At 40.6% G+C, this 16094-nt stretch overlaps 3 protein-coding genes across 11 annotated transcripts in view; 1 reads left to right on the top strand and 2 right to left on the bottom strand.

The window, feature by feature from the left end:
• Nucleotides 1-388: 388 nt before the first annotated feature.
• Eb1 (microtubule-associated protein RP/EB family member 1) lies at nt 389-6341 on the bottom strand. 6 transcript variants are annotated; one of them, XM_077413851.1, is made up of 7 exons: nt 6323-6341; nt 4739-5045; nt 3297-3537; nt 2816-2863; nt 2007-2098; nt 1754-1912; nt 389-1663 (listed from the first exon to the last, which is right to left on the bottom strand). In XM_077413851.1, the coding sequence occupies exons 2-7, from the start codon at nt 5003-5005 to the stop codon at nt 1595-1597; spliced, it is 876 nt and encodes a 291-aa protein (XP_077269977.1). In that variant the 5' UTR covers nt 5006-5045; nt 6323-6341; the 3' UTR covers nt 389-1594. The 6 variants fall into 6 exon arrangements, with proteins under 6 accessions (XP_077269977.1, XP_077269960.1, XP_077269964.1 ...); XM_077413834.1 differs by lacking the exon at nt 6323-6341 and adding an exon at nt 5642-5779; XM_077413838.1 differs by lacking the exon at nt 6323-6341 and adding an exon at nt 5642-5751 and having other exon boundaries at nt 4739-5039.
• On the top strand, nt 5885-7618 carry LOC143901519 (dynactin subunit 3). Of its 4 annotated transcripts, none has more exons than XM_077413896.1 (3): nt 5885-6060; nt 6252-6276; nt 6378-7618. In XM_077413896.1, the coding sequence occupies exons 1-3, from the start codon at nt 5908-5910 to the stop codon at nt 6953-6955; spliced, it is 756 nt and encodes a 251-aa protein (XP_077270022.1). In that variant the 5' UTR covers nt 5885-5907; the 3' UTR covers nt 6956-7618. The 4 variants fall into 4 exon arrangements, with proteins under 4 accessions (XP_077270022.1, XP_077270028.1, XP_077270038.1 ...); XM_077413923.1 differs by having other exon boundaries at nt 5930-6071; XM_077413902.1 differs by lacking the exon at nt 6252-6276 and having other exon boundaries at nt 5921-6071.
• Nucleotides 7619-7758: 140 nt separating this feature from the next.
• Nucleotides 7759-16094, bottom strand: part of LOC143901448 (uncharacterized) — a 41843-nt gene continuing 33507 nt past the window's right edge. The window contains exons 5-10 of the mRNA XM_077413774.1: nt 10520-16024; nt 9826-10225; nt 9081-9500; nt 8670-8871; nt 8396-8575; nt 7759-8256 (exon numbers count right to left, since the gene is read on the bottom strand). Of these exons, the coding sequence (XP_077269900.1) occupies nt 8071-8256; nt 8396-8575; nt 8670-8871; nt 9081-9500; nt 9826-10225; nt 10520-16024 (6893 nt within the window). The 3' untranslated portion in view covers nt 7759-8070. The remainder of the gene's footprint in view (nt 8257-8395; nt 8576-8669; nt 8872-9080; nt 9501-9825; nt 10226-10519; nt 16025-16094) is intronic.

The raw sequence follows: 16094 nt of genomic DNA, 5'->3' as shown, positions 1-16094 counted from the left end.
GAGGATTCAAAAATAATTCGCATTTTAGTCGATTTTATTAAACGTTTATTATATCGGCATTAAAATTTTAAATTTTGAAGTACATATGCGCGCATGCAGAGCAATGAAAAAAGAGCGCAAGCCGAACTGTATCCTTCTTCTTCGCTGGAACTTAAAGACGCAGCACGTAGTGTAAATTACATCCTAGACAATTATTTCACGATGATTGACGCTTTTCGCTTAAATTAATTCGATTATGACGCATCTACAATCAATGTTGATCTCGACAGTCGAAATTAATAATATTGAAAGCACACAACATGCCGAAACACGTAAGCGTTCACAAAACGTCTACATGCCGTAATCCTTTCGCTCGTTGTCCCTCTCACTCGTCTGCTCTCGGAACGTATAATTTTACAAACTTTTTTTTTTTTTTTTTACGAAAGTGAAATATAGTGTCGCAATCGACGGTATTCCTACAATATAATTTAAGAAACAATTCGCATTTACTCGTGCGATTCTGAGTATTTTTACCTCAAATTCACCGCGTTTTAAGGCCATTATATCCCGAGAGACTGTCATGGAGATGCAAACATAATCATTTATTTTCTAAAATCGATTTGTACGGGATAAACATTAATAGATGAATCTTTCAATATAACTTTTAGTCTAACTTTAGTCTTTCACATCTTTGTAATTCAATAATCGAGTGTATAAGCGTATCATTTTGTCTCGCAATCTGCCTTCACGAAGCGCACACTGTCTAATTTATTGAAATCAAAATATCTTGATGCTATGCATGTTTGGTTTGTGTCTCTACGAATATGTTGTGTAGCAGCTTCTATGTTGGTAAGACGCAGATAGAATGTCAAAGCGGAATTGAATCTTAACATTATGTATCCAAATTATATCTCGCTGACAATGAAAACTTACTTCACACGAAACCATGAGTGCATCGGGCATATTGCACATAGAAAACGAGTGGAAACAGATATGAGCGGCTTTCGACCGAGCTTCTCAGTAGGATTAATATTTTAGATGACTACAAATAGATTTAAGAATACAAAATTGTTGACGGGAGCTTCGTGATTCATTATCGATACAAACTTAATACAATTACAAACAAAACACTCACGCATTTAAAAAAAGTGTAGTTAACGTAACTCGCTACGTAACAGTACGGATGTAGATAACATTGATAGGTATCGGTATCCATAAATTGTCGAGGCAATTCGAGAGCCATTGGTCTTCGGAACTCTACCATTTTAACGCTATAAGGAATTGTAATAATTTGTGATGGATCACTAGTTGATTTTCTTCTTCTAATTTCCATCATTTCTCTCCTTTCGTCAACGGCCAATAAAGAACAAGTTATTCAAGTGCACTACTCAACTTAAATCTATTCTAATATAGTGCGAATCTTAATGATTTCGGTGAACTTTATTAACAAAACGTATGCACAATCGGCGTTAAAACTGTTGAATTTGCTCATGTAAAATAGCTTATATAATAATTATGCAAGGGATAGTGATACTGGCTCACAGGCATGGTAAACTGAAACGCACTTGGATAATTTGCTGTCGTTCATTTCGATTACATCGGTAAATAAAAAAGGTTAATATTCCTCCTCGTCGTCGGGCGCAAGTCCGTCGCCTTCCAATTCTTCGGGTGGCGCAAAACCATCCTGAAAAGAAAAGATAGAGATATTACTTGAGGCATTTATCCGAAGGAAAAAAAAAAAGAACTGCAAACTTATTATATAAATAAAAATTACCTCTGTTGCATAAAGGACTTCTAAAATTTTCTGTATAATAGGTGGTGGATCGCCGCCGTTGTCGCAATCTTGGCACATGACTTCTATGTCACGTAATTTTCCGAAGTAGAAATCTCTCTCCTTTTCCAGACCTTCGACTGACATTTTCAGTTCAACCAACTGAAACATTGCATTAATTTTTATTAAGAGATAATACATAGAAAAAAACATTTATTGCCATAAATATCTACTGAATAAAATGTATGTATAATACCTGTGCACTAAGTTCCTCAATTTTTCCGTTATCGCCACGGTTGCCGACTGTGGTTTTGGGTGGCGCACGGTACGGCGGCTGAACTTTATTTACTAGATAAAAGAAATATATAATGCTTTAAAATATCATGTTAAAATCATTAAGTAATTATGTATACTTCTTCAATATAAATTAGAATAATTTGTAACTTGTGTAGAAATTAACAAAGCTACCTAAACATGTAAATATAAAAGCTATTTTGCGACAAGCAAAACAATGCATGCAGAAATATGGTTCAAAATCATGCACAATATGTGTATTTTACAATCATAACAAATTGGGGAAATGTATATTATGGAAATATTTATATATATAAATGAAATCTTTGCGTGTTCCTAAGAAATAAAAAAAATGATAGGTTCTCATATTACGTATTAACTTGTAGAATAATGTGTATTGACAAATTTTGATAGCGATTATAGACTAATGTTGATACAGACGATTATCATAAATTAGTGGAAGCTATAATACTTGCATCAGAGTGAGGGAACAATATATTGTGACTACATATCTCGTTCTCATAATTATGTGTTCACTGAAATTTTGCCTGTCTTAATTATGTTCTCATGTACTGCGATAGTCAGTATTAATGAAGTTACCACTCAGACATTGTAATCAGTGAATACAGAAACTACTAGGAACACACACGCATAATTTACTCTATACTTTCCTTCATATACCTCAGTATTTAAAATATATACGGAGCCAGAGAAGCAAAATATAAGTGACGAGAGTTACAGTTAAAAACAAAAAGAGATATTGAATTTCACCTAAAGTGTTTGTACTATCTGCACGCATGGTAGATGGTTGTCCCTCACCTAAAGGCAAATTTCATTTCAAGTTATTGAGGACATATTATGCAATAACCCATAATTGAAACTCCTGTTGAAACATTTAGCAACGGGGAAGTAAATTCAGTTCTCATGTCACGGATTATAAAGTTATAGTATAAATTTTTGATCTGTTTAATCTCCCTACCGACTTGATATTTACTTTGTAATCATTACCTTGCCTGCTGCAGTAAGGTCAGCCAGATTTTTATAACGGATCAAAGGATAATCAAGCAATCAAGTCATTGTCAATTATTGATTAGTACAAAATCTGTGTTAACGTACAAGTTTCAAATTGTACTTGTAAAAAGGCTATATATATATATCTCTCTCTATAATATCAGATCTCACTCTCTTTTTTTAAATGGTGTTAAAACTCAAATTTCTTTATGTCAAAAAGTAAAGTCATTAAATGATGTACCAGTAGTACGAGGAGCCGGTTTAGCTGAATTTACTGTGTCACGTGGAGAAGCACGTTTCATGTTAGAACCACCACGAGGTGCATTACTTCCGCCACTACCCATAGGCTCCCCTCCTCGCATAGCAAGCGCATCATACGGCTCCGCTCCCGAGTAGTTTGCATCAAAGAATTTCTTGAACCATTGCAAAAACTCAAAGTTGTCTTGGAACCTGCCTTTCACCAGCCTATCAATTGGCACAATCTGCAAAGGAGGAGTGGAACACGTGTGCAACAAAAGAAAATAATACAAAATTAAATACAAACGAATTTTGAATAAACTTGTATATTAAAAAATTAACCGGTTTTAAAAAACACTAGAAAATAACATTACTTTATGACACACTATTAAAAATAAGCAGCTCTAGAACTCTTCCTAGCGCTCTGCAGTAAATCTAACAGTAAATCAGAATAAGTGCGGAGGCAACATTTAACATCCTAATCTATGTATACTTGGGAAAATTATCTCAACGATACATATCAAAGATTTATATATAAATATATGCAACAAATTTCAGTACATCTCCCATAGATCAGATCGATTTAGACGAGTTAAACCTCGAGTTAAACATTTTCATATCTCTATGATGTGAAAAATTGAAGAGTGCGTGTAACACGTGAAGTATGTGTGTTTGCATGTAACATTGTAAGAAAATAGCTTGTAACACGTTTATGCACATAGACTAAAAGTAACGTGATGATCGAAACAAATCGAGATACAATACTATTGCATTATAAATTGCATGTGCATGTGCATGTACACGTGTAGGATGATTCTATCGAAATATATCTCTAAAAAAAAAAAAAACACAACAGCATGCTAGAAGCGACCGTGTAAAATCGAGATCTGCAACAATATACCCTGTTGCTGCCGCGGGACGATGTTACGTTGCTGTATGTGTCTTTGTTGGATTTGCGGCTGTTTCGATTGCGGCGGCAACGGTACCAACTGAGGATTCGACAAAGTGTGCGTCCCGTCCACGCCGGAACCTAGCGGTATGCAGCCGCGCGCGTCGTAAGCGTCATATTCACGCCCATCGTAATTTGCGTCGAAAAACTTTTTGAACCACTGTAGAAACTCAAAGTTATCTTGAAAGCGCCCTTTTATCAGCTTGTCCACCGGTATTACCTGAACCATTTCCACGGTCGTATCATTTTTCATCCAGCCTTGCGTAAAGTTACGCTATTACACGCGGGACACAATGTCGATTTTTTTTTCTTTAGATCTTGAAGCAACGTCGCAGTTTATATCGCGCGTAACGCAACGGCTTACCTTTTAATATTTCTCTAAAAATCATCTTTATTCTTATGGATATAAATGTGTCTTGCCACACATTATTTTACCGTCTTTAAAGCGATTTGATCAGAGATAGCGAGGGAGAAGAGAATAGTCTGCTTGCCCTTACCTTGTCCACGTTCATCTTTTTGAAGCCACCTTGGAGAATTTTGAAATTCTGTATATATTCGTGCTCCAGATTCGTCTTGAACTTGACCCTTTTCAAGGGTACACTGCCGGGGAAGAGCATGTCCATGAACTGACAATAGACCGCGCCGGTGCACAGCTCCTCGATCTTGGTGAACGAGGATTGCAGGCAGTCATTTACCCACGCGAGCATGTCGTGACGACTTAGATTGTCGGATGTCATATTTGTGGCGTACACGTTTACAGCCATGTTGCTGCTGCTGCTGCTGCTGCTGCTGCGTTTGCTTTAACTGAAAAGTACAGAATAACAGATTAGAATTTCTCAAGCGTTGGCGATATTTTGGCGATGCCGAGGGACGCAATAACAAGACGGCGAGCGTTAGACGCAACGCGTTGATCAGTTTCGAGATCGGGAGATTCGCTATCACGATTTGTTGTCGGCCTCCGGCGACCGGGACCGGAGGAAGGACAAAACCGCGGGATTGCACCGCGACTCCGGTATGAATGAAGTCGGCGGGCGGGATCGTGGGCAATAACCGAGGCGGTGCGGCACGCCAGGAATCGCCGTCGCGTCTCGGAACGCCGTCCCGCGGGATGTCCGGACGACCGAACTCCAGGATATCCTGAGACGGACGGCATTCCATTCGCTTTTTTTTGGGGGGGAGGGGCGGGGAAGGGGGTACGAAACTGTCGCGGTCGACATATTCGGCATTCTTTATTCCCCGTGCGCCCGCGATTCCGGCCCGCGCGAGACCGCCGCTCTCCCGGGGCGGCCTCGCGCCACCGCCCCGCACGCCCGGGGTTAGTCCGCCGCGTCCGGGCGGGGTATACCTCGCGACGGCCAGCCGTCGCGGCCCGGCCACCGCGACTTCCACGCACGACTTACCCGAGGATCGCGAAAACACGGTTAACACGCCGCGGGAGTGGTTCCGTGGTTCACGGCACGCAGATGACAAATGTGCGCTAGATCGTTCAAACACGCATACAACGGAAACTGGTTAACGGTTGCTTCGAGCGCGATTGGCCGGCGTGGCGGCACGGAGCACGCGAGAGAGTAGATGGCCAACTCCCGGGGCAGAGAGAGAAGCCTTTTCTGATCGTCTAGGGCTAGGGTGGCTTGGGGCCAGGGCCAGGGGGCGGGGAAACGCGCGAATGTCACCAGAAAGCTCTTTCCCTAGCCCGACTAGTGACGACTTGACGAGAGAACGGCCGCCCGCAGGCTTAAAGATAACCTCCAAACGCTTCTGTCAAATTCACCGTTCTAATCGAGAGGATTGTTTTTTACGTGGATTTCTCTCGACACAAGTAGGTGATATGTGAGTCTCAAATACTGACGTTTTACCGTGTAATTTAGAAAAATTTTCCGCAAATTAAGTATTTTGCATCCTCCGCCGTTTGAAAGTTTACTGAGAACAGCTGTACGGTTAAAATACTGTGATTAGACGATCTAATTAATGCGATTTATTCTCTCAAACAAATTTAATCGATCACCGAAGAATTTTACTTCCACAAACAGCAGAGGTAAATTTTAAGGATAGTGAAGATCTCCGACTCTCTTCTGACTCACCTGCTTGCTGTATTTCAACGACAGTCCGTGGCAATGGTCTGTTTTCGTATTTTAGCCCGTGAAATGTCGGCCGTCAAATTGCTAGAAGACAGAATCGCCAATTTGGAGAAGCAAGTGTACGGGCTTGGCAAAATGATGAGCGTCGACGACCCAGCACCGCCAAACGCCGTTGTCGACCGACTCGCCGATGTCAACTCGTTAATCAGCTCGGCATTGTCAGGCAGGGAAAAACCGAACGCGGTTATCAAGCGTCTGCCGGAGTTAAATGGCTACTTGGAGCCTACTTCCGAAGAGATTGATATGCCCGCGAGTGCTAAAGCGCAGTTGTTGTTGACAATGGAACCAGAGATCCTGGAGAATCACAAGTTGTTAACCAAAGTGCAGGAACTCGCGCCTGTGTTGGAGTCAGAACGTATCAAAGACGCGCCCGAGTTGAACAACACGTTCAACAAGATATCGCTGTCGTATCTCGAAGCTTACAAGGATTCCAAAGAGCTGAGCGCTCACGTACACGAGCTGCTATCTAAGTATAACGCGGTTATAAATAGTATATCGGAATCATTAATTATTTTAGATAATGCGGTTACAGCCGCAGAAGTAGCAGCTAAGCCGAAAAAGCAAGCAGATGATTAACGAAATAATTATTCGGTCTATTTAAATATATATCAGTTAATTTATATCGTGTTTTAATACAAGAGTTAATATTTCAATTTCTGCTTCAATTTTGTATAGTGCAAATTCACTTTTATCGCTTATCTTTTAACTTATTTATTATAGAACATTGTTTTAGAAACGAGTTGGTCAGGGTAAGGGAAAGAAAATATCAGGCCTGTGTAAAATACATTTATTTACCAGTTTTACTTGAAATATATAAAAATACGCATTCATCAATGACTACGTATATATGTATAAACATACTTTACTGTTTAATCTCTATAACAATGCATTTTATTAAAAAATAGTCATATATTATATACATTTATTCTATGTATTATCTAGTTCTATCCACGGTTCATTTCAGAAATCCTTATTTAGGATCTCTGAGACAAACTGTTGATTCATATTTAATGGGACATGCATATGTATTGGTCTCTCATATTAAATGATTACCTTGTAATTGGTGTACATAAAGTGAACTAGAAATATCTAAAATATCACAAAAATTATTTTTAATTTGATTCGGGCGACAGCAAATTTCGTGTAAATATAGTAATAAGTAGGAATTTTGAATGTAGGAATGTAAAAAATTCATCTTTAAGAGACCCGTTACACTAATAAATTCTTAATACCACATTATTCATAATAAACAATTACTTTATACAGTATTTACATATTGTTTCCTTAATTATAAGTCGATATAATTTTGTGATCTTTGATTCTTATAACAAATTCTCGTACGGAATTTAAGTGCTCTCCCTTCGATCTGTCGTCTTACAATAGCACTTAAGCTTTTCTCATGACAGTTTATCGCTGACGCGACGTTCGAGAATTATTCAAGTACCTTTCGTGCTATCAATAGGAACATTAAAATTAGAAAAAGAGGAAAGATACGAAAATGTGTACGACTTTTAAGATCAAAGAAAATTAGGGAAGTCTGTCTTAAATTTTTGTTCTTCCGTCGTAGTTTTTTTTTATATGTAGAATCGCGATCTCTTTTTTTTCTAGCTTATTAAAACTGCGATTCGGTTGTCTATCATGAAGTATCGGTTTCTTATATACTTCGAGAAAATTGATATAATAATAATGATTTAGCTTTGCATTCGCAAAGCTGGCACTGTTTCGCGCAACCACGAGAGCGCTGGTTCCAAGCTCGAGTAAATTGCTGGATGACCCCTCGAACATCTGCTATGATGACTTAGTAAACCCTGAATTTCCCATCTTTCCGAAGTACCCTGTGATTCACTGGCACACATCAGTGGCGCCCCTTCGTCATTCTAAAAACACAAATTGATTTATTTATTATTAATATAGTACTTATAATTTGGTTGTTATTAATATTACGATTTTCAAATAATTTTCGATGTATCGGGCGCATCATAAGTATTTGCATATTTTTTGTAGCGTTAAACTTACGTAACAAGGGCCTTTATCCGTGCATATATCGTGTTCCGTGATAAATCCTGCATAATGACTCGTGGCGTTACATTTATCGGGATTATTCGTCGGAACGGGCAAGAATTTTAGATATTGCTGCAAATTCATTTCCCCGTTCATAAGGAATCCCCATCCTGCCGTCACGCAAATCTGCCTCGGCTGAAAATCGCGTTAGGGATCAGAAAATGCGTTAATTAAGCAATAATCAACTATGCGCAACCTTATTAGAGTAGTAATTTAATCGAAAGTATACCTGAATAATTTGTTTGGGAAGACATATGGCGCTAACGTTTGTGGAAAATATTAATGGCTCTCCTAATTCGATCAGGGCGATGTCATTATTGTACAGGAACTGATTATATTTCACTTGAGGATAAGGCACGATATTCTTAACGGTGTGCCCTTTCAGCATATTTTCACCGGTAAAAAGTTGCCATTCGCTCTTCTCCTTGTGTCTATAGGACCAAGTGTATAAAAAACCATGTCACATATTAACGTTACAACGTGTTGTAATATTATGTCAAAAATGAAATATTCCATTTTATAAATCGGAGCAAAATTATAAGATTAAGAAATATAAAAGCGATTTTAATCGAATCTTAGTTATGGTTTACCCTTTAATTCGTATAAATAAATTCATACATTCATTTCTATATCAAATTACCTGTAGATACAGGAATAACTGGCTAGAGCGTGCATAGGACTGAGTATACTGGCTGTACAAGCAGTTCCTCCTTCCGTTTCCTTCAACAGAGCCACGCTGGACCATTGCTCATGGTTGGCTGGAGTCCCATCTGCCGATCTCGCGGTCGGCTCCTCGGCATAGTGCAGACCGCAAGTGAACTCCTGGCACGACACTTGCACCACCTTGTCCGACACGCAGAATCCCATGTCCTCTAAATTCGTGACTAGCGGCAGGCGATAATTAGGGTTCGTCTTCAGTCTTAGAACTTTCTGGCTTCTATCCCACGCGAACGACTCGATTGTTTCGTCGAATCCAGCGAATCCCAAAGCCTGACAATAGGAATCGCTGAATTCTTCGCTCCACCCGTCCGAGCAGACTAGATAGTCGCTATCGTGTTGTCTGAATATAAAAATTTACATTTCTTTTATACAACATTAATGCAAAGTAGTATAAAATACTTATTGCTAATTTTAAGGATATTTATTTTTATTGTTTTTTTTTTTTTTAATATTCTTTCATGGATTTTCCTTTTTATCTACATAAAATTATTATGTATAAATATTCATTAATTAATTTCGGTTTATTAAAAAGAATTATATTTTTTTATGATTATTTGCAGCTACTTTCTAATGAAATACGTTGTTGACCCGCGGTTTCGAGCTCACAAAGATAATGAAATTAGGGAGATAAATTAGGAGATTGTATATATATTCGATGTATATACCTTATCTTCAAAAATGGCACGCGATTAGTCAATTCGCTCTCCGTGTTGCCATCCGTTTCCGCATCAGTGAGATTTCTGTCTGCAGTAGCATTGGCGATTAGGCAACCCCATTCGTCCGAATAATCCGGGCAATTCTCGGTGCCGTCGCAGACTTGGACCCGGGGGATGCATCCACCGTTTTGACACTTAAATTGATCCACGGCACAGTCGCATAGCTTCTCGTCTTCCCCGTTAACGCAGTCGGCAACTCCGTTGCAACGCCACGCTTGCGGGATGCACCACTTCTCCGTTGGGCAGAGAAATTCGTTGTTCCCGCAGTTTTCCGCGCAATTGTATTCGTCCTGATGTCCTTCGCAGTCGGGCCGACCATTGCATTGCCACAATCCCGGAATGCATCTTCCTGCAATCGGGAATTTTCATAATCCCATCTAGATTTTGATAAGAATTATTGCATATTTGATATCTCAATCATTGATATTTGTCAAGTTTCACAATTCATTAGCGATAGGCTTAAGACTCATCGAATCACACTTAACGTACATGATAAAAATCTGGAGGTGAGATATCGTTCGAAATTGAAAAGCTCTTGAAAGTCTTAATGGATGATTAGACATTCGAACTTTATTACTCGTCATTATCACTCCATTGTTGTACTCGCGTATCGTTTCGCACATTAATTGTACTCGACACTTACCGTTTGGACACCTGAATTCGTCAGACTGGCACCGCCAGTTCTCGCAGTCGTGCTCGTCGCTGCTATCGTCGCAATCGGCGATCTTGTTGCAGACGAGGTGCCTCTTCAGGCACTGTCCGTTGGCGCAGCGGAAATTACCCGGACAATTTTCCGCCTCGCAGTTCAACTCATCCGAACCGTCGGAACAGTCGTTCTCGGAGTCGCATTTGGCGGATTGTGGTACGCAATACGCACCGTTCCTAGACGTTCCATTGACGCATTGAAATTGGCCTGTGGTGCATTTCGAGAAGATCCCAGGAGACGGAGCTCCTGAAGGACTGCTGGCGATAGCGGTGGTACTCTCGACCTTTACGTCCAACGGTGAAGTTCGCGCGGTTGTGATCGGCTCTTCCGTAACGCGATCTCCTTTCGTTTCCTCGAAATCGCTGAATAATTGATCAGAGAAAAAGGTGTCGTCTTGCTCAGCCGTTTCGTTCGCTCTCGCGTTGGCACGACCTTCGACCGTCGTCTCGTTCGCAGCTGTCTTTTTCGTATCGCCCGGTACGATCATGGGACGAGTATTTCGCATGATTACGTAGGGCTCCGTGACTGGTACCGAGTCTATTATCTCTTCCGACACGGGTATGAAGCTGGGATAATTCTTAGGCTTCGTTTCTGCGACCGCGCCCCTATTTTCGCTTCTGTCCATGCTCCCCGTAGCTTTCCATTTCGATATAGGTAGGATGTTGCCTTCCTTGTCGGCCACGGTGAACCTGGGTACATTCGGGTCTATGTCCGAGCTTACCACGCTGTCGCTCAGTTCTTCGTCTCGGTTTCCAGGGGTGACTGGAGATAACGGTTGCTCCGTTTGGGAAAGAATGGTCGAATCGGACCTTTCCGTTAAAACGTTATCTTCATTCTGATCCTCCAGGCTCAGATCTTTCTCCTTTTTGTACTTGTACTTGTCGAATCCCTTCTTATCGATCGGTTTCTTCTTGCTTTCCGGATTCTTCTCCAGCGGTATCACCCTGAGCGCCTCTTCAGACAGCTCCGAGTCAAGCGATATCGGTCTCGGCGGAATCGTGGTGAACAACATTCTGTAATTTACCATGGGTTGCGTGTCGTCTAGCACTTCCGTGACCGGTCTAACGTCTTCCGTAGTGGCGACATCGTTAGGCATAGGCGAGGTTCCTTCTACGCCACTTGCAATATATTTTTCTGTGGTCATCATAGGAGTAGTCTCAATCTTTGCGCTTTCCGTCGCACTCCCAATTGCCCGCCCGTTTTCATCATATTCTATTCTCCGGCCAGATCCTAAGCTTACGTTACTCTCGTATATCGTTGTCGCCGCCATGCTTCTTTCCGACGTGCTATTCGTATCCGTCATTAAATCGCTCGGGGTGACAGCATTCTCTTTCTCGGCCTCGCTCTTGCTCGTCTCGTCATCAACATCGTCCGTTGAAATTGTTTTGTCAGTAATTGTCTTGTCTTTTATTTTCTTGTCTTCACTCGACATCTCTTCACTCAACGTTGTCGTTAACATGTCGCTCTCCGTCGTTTGCAGCTCCTCGGGCAAGATCGGGATCTGGGCTGTGGTTTTAGTTTCTAGCGTGGTTGGAGTCGTTGTAATCTGCGCTGCTGTAACAGCTTCTTTCTCGTCGGATTGGCTGACGTTCGGCGCTTCCGTATTGTTCTCCTCGTGTTTGCCGTCATCGATTACGGTAGTGATTTCAACCTTGTCGGTTCCTATCGTCGTGGATATTTCCTGTTGAATTTCTATAGGCAATACGGGTTCTTGCGTAGTCATTCTACCATCTTCCATCTGGTTGTCCACAGCGTCTTCCGTCTTCGTAATCATCGGACTTTGTGTCGTATCGGAAGATATCTTCTCGTCTGTCGCATTTTTTTTCCTTACGACATCGAATGTAGTTAGCGACGGATCGTTATAAGGAACTTTTACAGAGTCAACATTCTTCAAAACCGCTTTCTTGGAAGACTCGATGACTTTAATCGGAATGCCGGTATCGTGTCGGTATCCCTTCGACAAGGTTTCATCCGTAATGTCGTTGTAGTGATCTTCGACAGCATTTTCTTCTGGTTTCTCTGAGCTGGCCACACTGCTTTCTATCGCGATACCTCCAACTTCTTTTTCTACTTTCTTTCCGGCAGAAGTTACATCGACAGCAGGCTTCGTTTTCTTATCTATAGGTTGTATTGTAGTTTGAGAAATTGAATCTACTGATTTATCTTTTACCGTCAATGGAATCACTTTCAACTCTTTGTCATTATCTTCGGAGAAACCGCTGCTTTTCTGATCTGTAATGTCTTTTGTTCCGTCATTGTCAACTGATTTCGTAGAACTATTTTGATGCAACACGGTCAAAATTTTAGATTCTGTATTATTGATAATTTTGCTGGCACTTTTGTCGCTTATTGAATGTGAACTAACGTCATTCAATAAATCTTTGGTTTCAGTTTCGTTCATTCTGCCTGCATTATTACGTATTGATGGCCGATGTGTTATAACATCGTCGATGTGAGTTTCGAAAGGATTAGGAACGTCTTGCTCGTCCTTGTCTAAGCGTGGCGCTTTCTTCATGTTTTCTTTTTCTTTATGAACGTCCGGTAAGAATGGTGACATATCCTCAACCGGTCGATCGTCGGACTTTCCTGCGGAATGATCTACCGAATTTTCTGGGAATATCGCCGGATGAAGGGGATGACTTGTCGAATGTTCTTGAATTTCGTCAGGGCGTCTATTATTGCTCGTATGAGCGATAGCCTCATCAGAACGCATTGTAGATGAACCGATCGAAGTTGTATTTTCTGCAGATTTTTTCACGTTTACGTCTTCGTTAATCATGACCCCGTTCTTCAATTCCGTCGTTGAGTTTTCTGCTTTCAGAGTTCTGTTTGTGGCTTGTTCCGGAATGAGTTGCGGAATTATCGCGTGTATCTCTATCGGTTGCTCGGATTTCAGTATCAGCATGATATGTTCGTCGTCCGCCGATTTCACGATAGGTTCCCTCAATGGCTCGACATTGTGGGCAAAGTTTTTCGGTATTTTAGGAAAGATCGTTGTCGGCATATGTTCGATGACATTTTTCTCGTTCGAATCTGGTGTATTTGGTTGTAATGCGGGTTCGGGCACGTGTTCTTTCCGGTATCCAGGTATTGGCTGAGTGAGCATGTCAGTTGGAGTAGTTTCTGGTATCGTCGTAGTTGTTTCGCGTATTTTAGTATTATACGTTTCTGGATTCCTATTACTTACGCCATTTATCTCTATTGTATGGAAATATCCTGTCGATGAATACCTGTCATATGTGGATTTAGTAGCCAATTCGGTTTTTTCTTCTACCGATGTGACCGGCAAAGTAGTTGCCGCAGTAGTTGAAATAGGCTGTTCAAAAACGTCTAAGTTAGTGCCCGATTTTTGTTTGATTGTTAAATCGCGTTCACCGGTCGAAGAATTTTCATTCTGAATATTACTTAAATTTGCATCAAAATTTATTTCTGTTGTAAAATCACTTTCTTTAGTTTCTTGAAGACCAGGATTTTGTGTGAAATGCTCCGCGACTAATTTCTCACGATTCTCAGGTTTGACTGATGCAACATTTACACTATCATTCTGTTTTAAATCTCTATAATTTAAAGTAGTAAGACCGGCATCGGTGATTGCACTTTCAGTAATTTCGTTCTTGTTCGTAGACTGTATCGTCGTTATTTCCATTTTAGTTTCTACATTATCATTAATATCTACAGATTTATTTGTAGATGTTAAAGGTATCACTTGTAAGGATGAATTATCATCTGTTAGAGTTTCGTTAGACTTTACAATTGTGGTCAAAGTTTCGTCATTTTTGGAATTGTTACTTTTATTTATTAAATTGATAAAAGATTTAGGCACATCAGTCGTACCAGCATCGTCAAAAATTGACGTTTGTGTGGGAGATTCAGTAGACGTATCGTCATGAGACATCGATTTAACAGTAAATTCGGATTGATTAGGTATTTCAGTTTTTGACTCTAAATACGATTCTGTTGTCGTCAGATGGTGCGACTCCATTTTTGACTTTACCTCACTGTCTGTTTCGTTGACAGTAGTTGCTGATTCTGTGACAGGCATTGATTTTGTAGTAGGGTCTTTTTCAGTAATAGCTTCTGTTTCAACAGTAGATTCGATTTTAGGAGCAATTTCTGATTTTGCAGTTGGCTCTACTTCAGAAGCAGAATTTGACTTGGCATCGGATTTTGTTACAGCTGTAGGTTCCGGTTTAACAGTGAGTACTTCTGGTGGAATAGTAGGTTCTGGCTCAGCACCAGGTTCTGGCTCAGCACTAGGTTCTGGCTCAGCACTAGGTTCTGGCTCAGCACTAGGTTCTGGCTCAGCATTAGGTTCTGGCTCAGCATTAGGTTCTGGCTCAGCATTAGGTTCTGGCTCAGCAGTGGATTCTGGCTCAGAAGAAGGCTCCGGTTCAACAGTAGCATGCTCTTGTTCAAAAATAGGGGTAGTAAATGGTTCTACAGTAAATAATGGTTTAATGGAAGACTTTGCTTCAGTGGTGGTTTCGATTGAATGATGAGAATGTTCATGATTCCAGTGAGAATTATCATTCTCGGAAACGTGTTTTGTCGTTGGAGTAGATTCGGACTGCTGTTCTATTGACACGTGTTCAGGTTGCTCAGGATGAACGTGTTCTGTTTTAGGTTTCGATGTCGATCTGTCCGTTTCCGCTGAACTTGTCTTGAAGTCCGTATTTTCCCAAGTATTGGGATGTCTAGGTTCGAAGTTTACCGCGCTTGGATCTCTACTTCTACCCTGAAAATCATTAACTGGTTCCGTGCTGGATTGTGGCATTACGTCGTCCATTTCGACGTTACTTAAATCGCTATCATCCACACAAGTTTTTCCATCATGATGCAACGTTTCTCCTGAATTGCATATACATGTGAATGTACTAGCGGGGTAATCATATTTACAATTTCCGGTGCATCCGAGATTACCGTATTCACATTGATCGATAAGTTTTCCTACGTGAAGCCTGTTCAAATGATACTGTCCGATCATATTACCATTTTTTCGTAATACATCCTCGATATATTCCTGACTTTCTTCAGGAGCATTCCGAGGTGGATGACTTATTCTGAATTTTATTTCACCTTCCTTATTGATGTCGTATACTTTGATTACAGACGTGCTGCCCGTTTGTCGAAGAATGTTGCCTAGATGTTCCTCTATCTCGGCGCTTACTTGTCTGTACACTCGCGATTTGATATCGCTAAAATCGTCATTCCAATCAAAGTCATCTAGTCGTAAAGTTCCATCCAAAGCATCTGGTACAATATCGAATAGCGTTTCGTCAGTTGTATGCCACGGTGGGAAAGTCGAGGTTAAAGGTGGTGGACTTAACGGTGGATCCTTCACATATTCTTGACTTCCAGCCGTCTGCACTTCGTTAAGTTGACGAGTATTGCTTTCATTCACATTCTCCAAGGGTTCTGCTTTTTGCGTTGGGAATACACCAGCTGAAATAAAGACACATTTTTTATTTCGGAGATAATTTTATTTTATATTTAAAAAGTCTAATTTATTAAA

The sequence above is a fragment of the Temnothorax americanus genome, unplaced genomic scaffold (assembly GCF_048541705.1).
Source record: "Temnothorax americanus isolate GAGA-0224 unplaced genomic scaffold, ASM4854170v1 Scaffold10, whole genome shotgun sequence".
Taxonomy (NCBI): Eukaryota; Metazoa; Arthropoda; class Insecta; order Hymenoptera; family Formicidae; genus Temnothorax; species Temnothorax americanus.
Note: the sequence above shows the minus strand (reverse complement) of the source record. Positions and strands in the feature narration are given on the sequence as shown.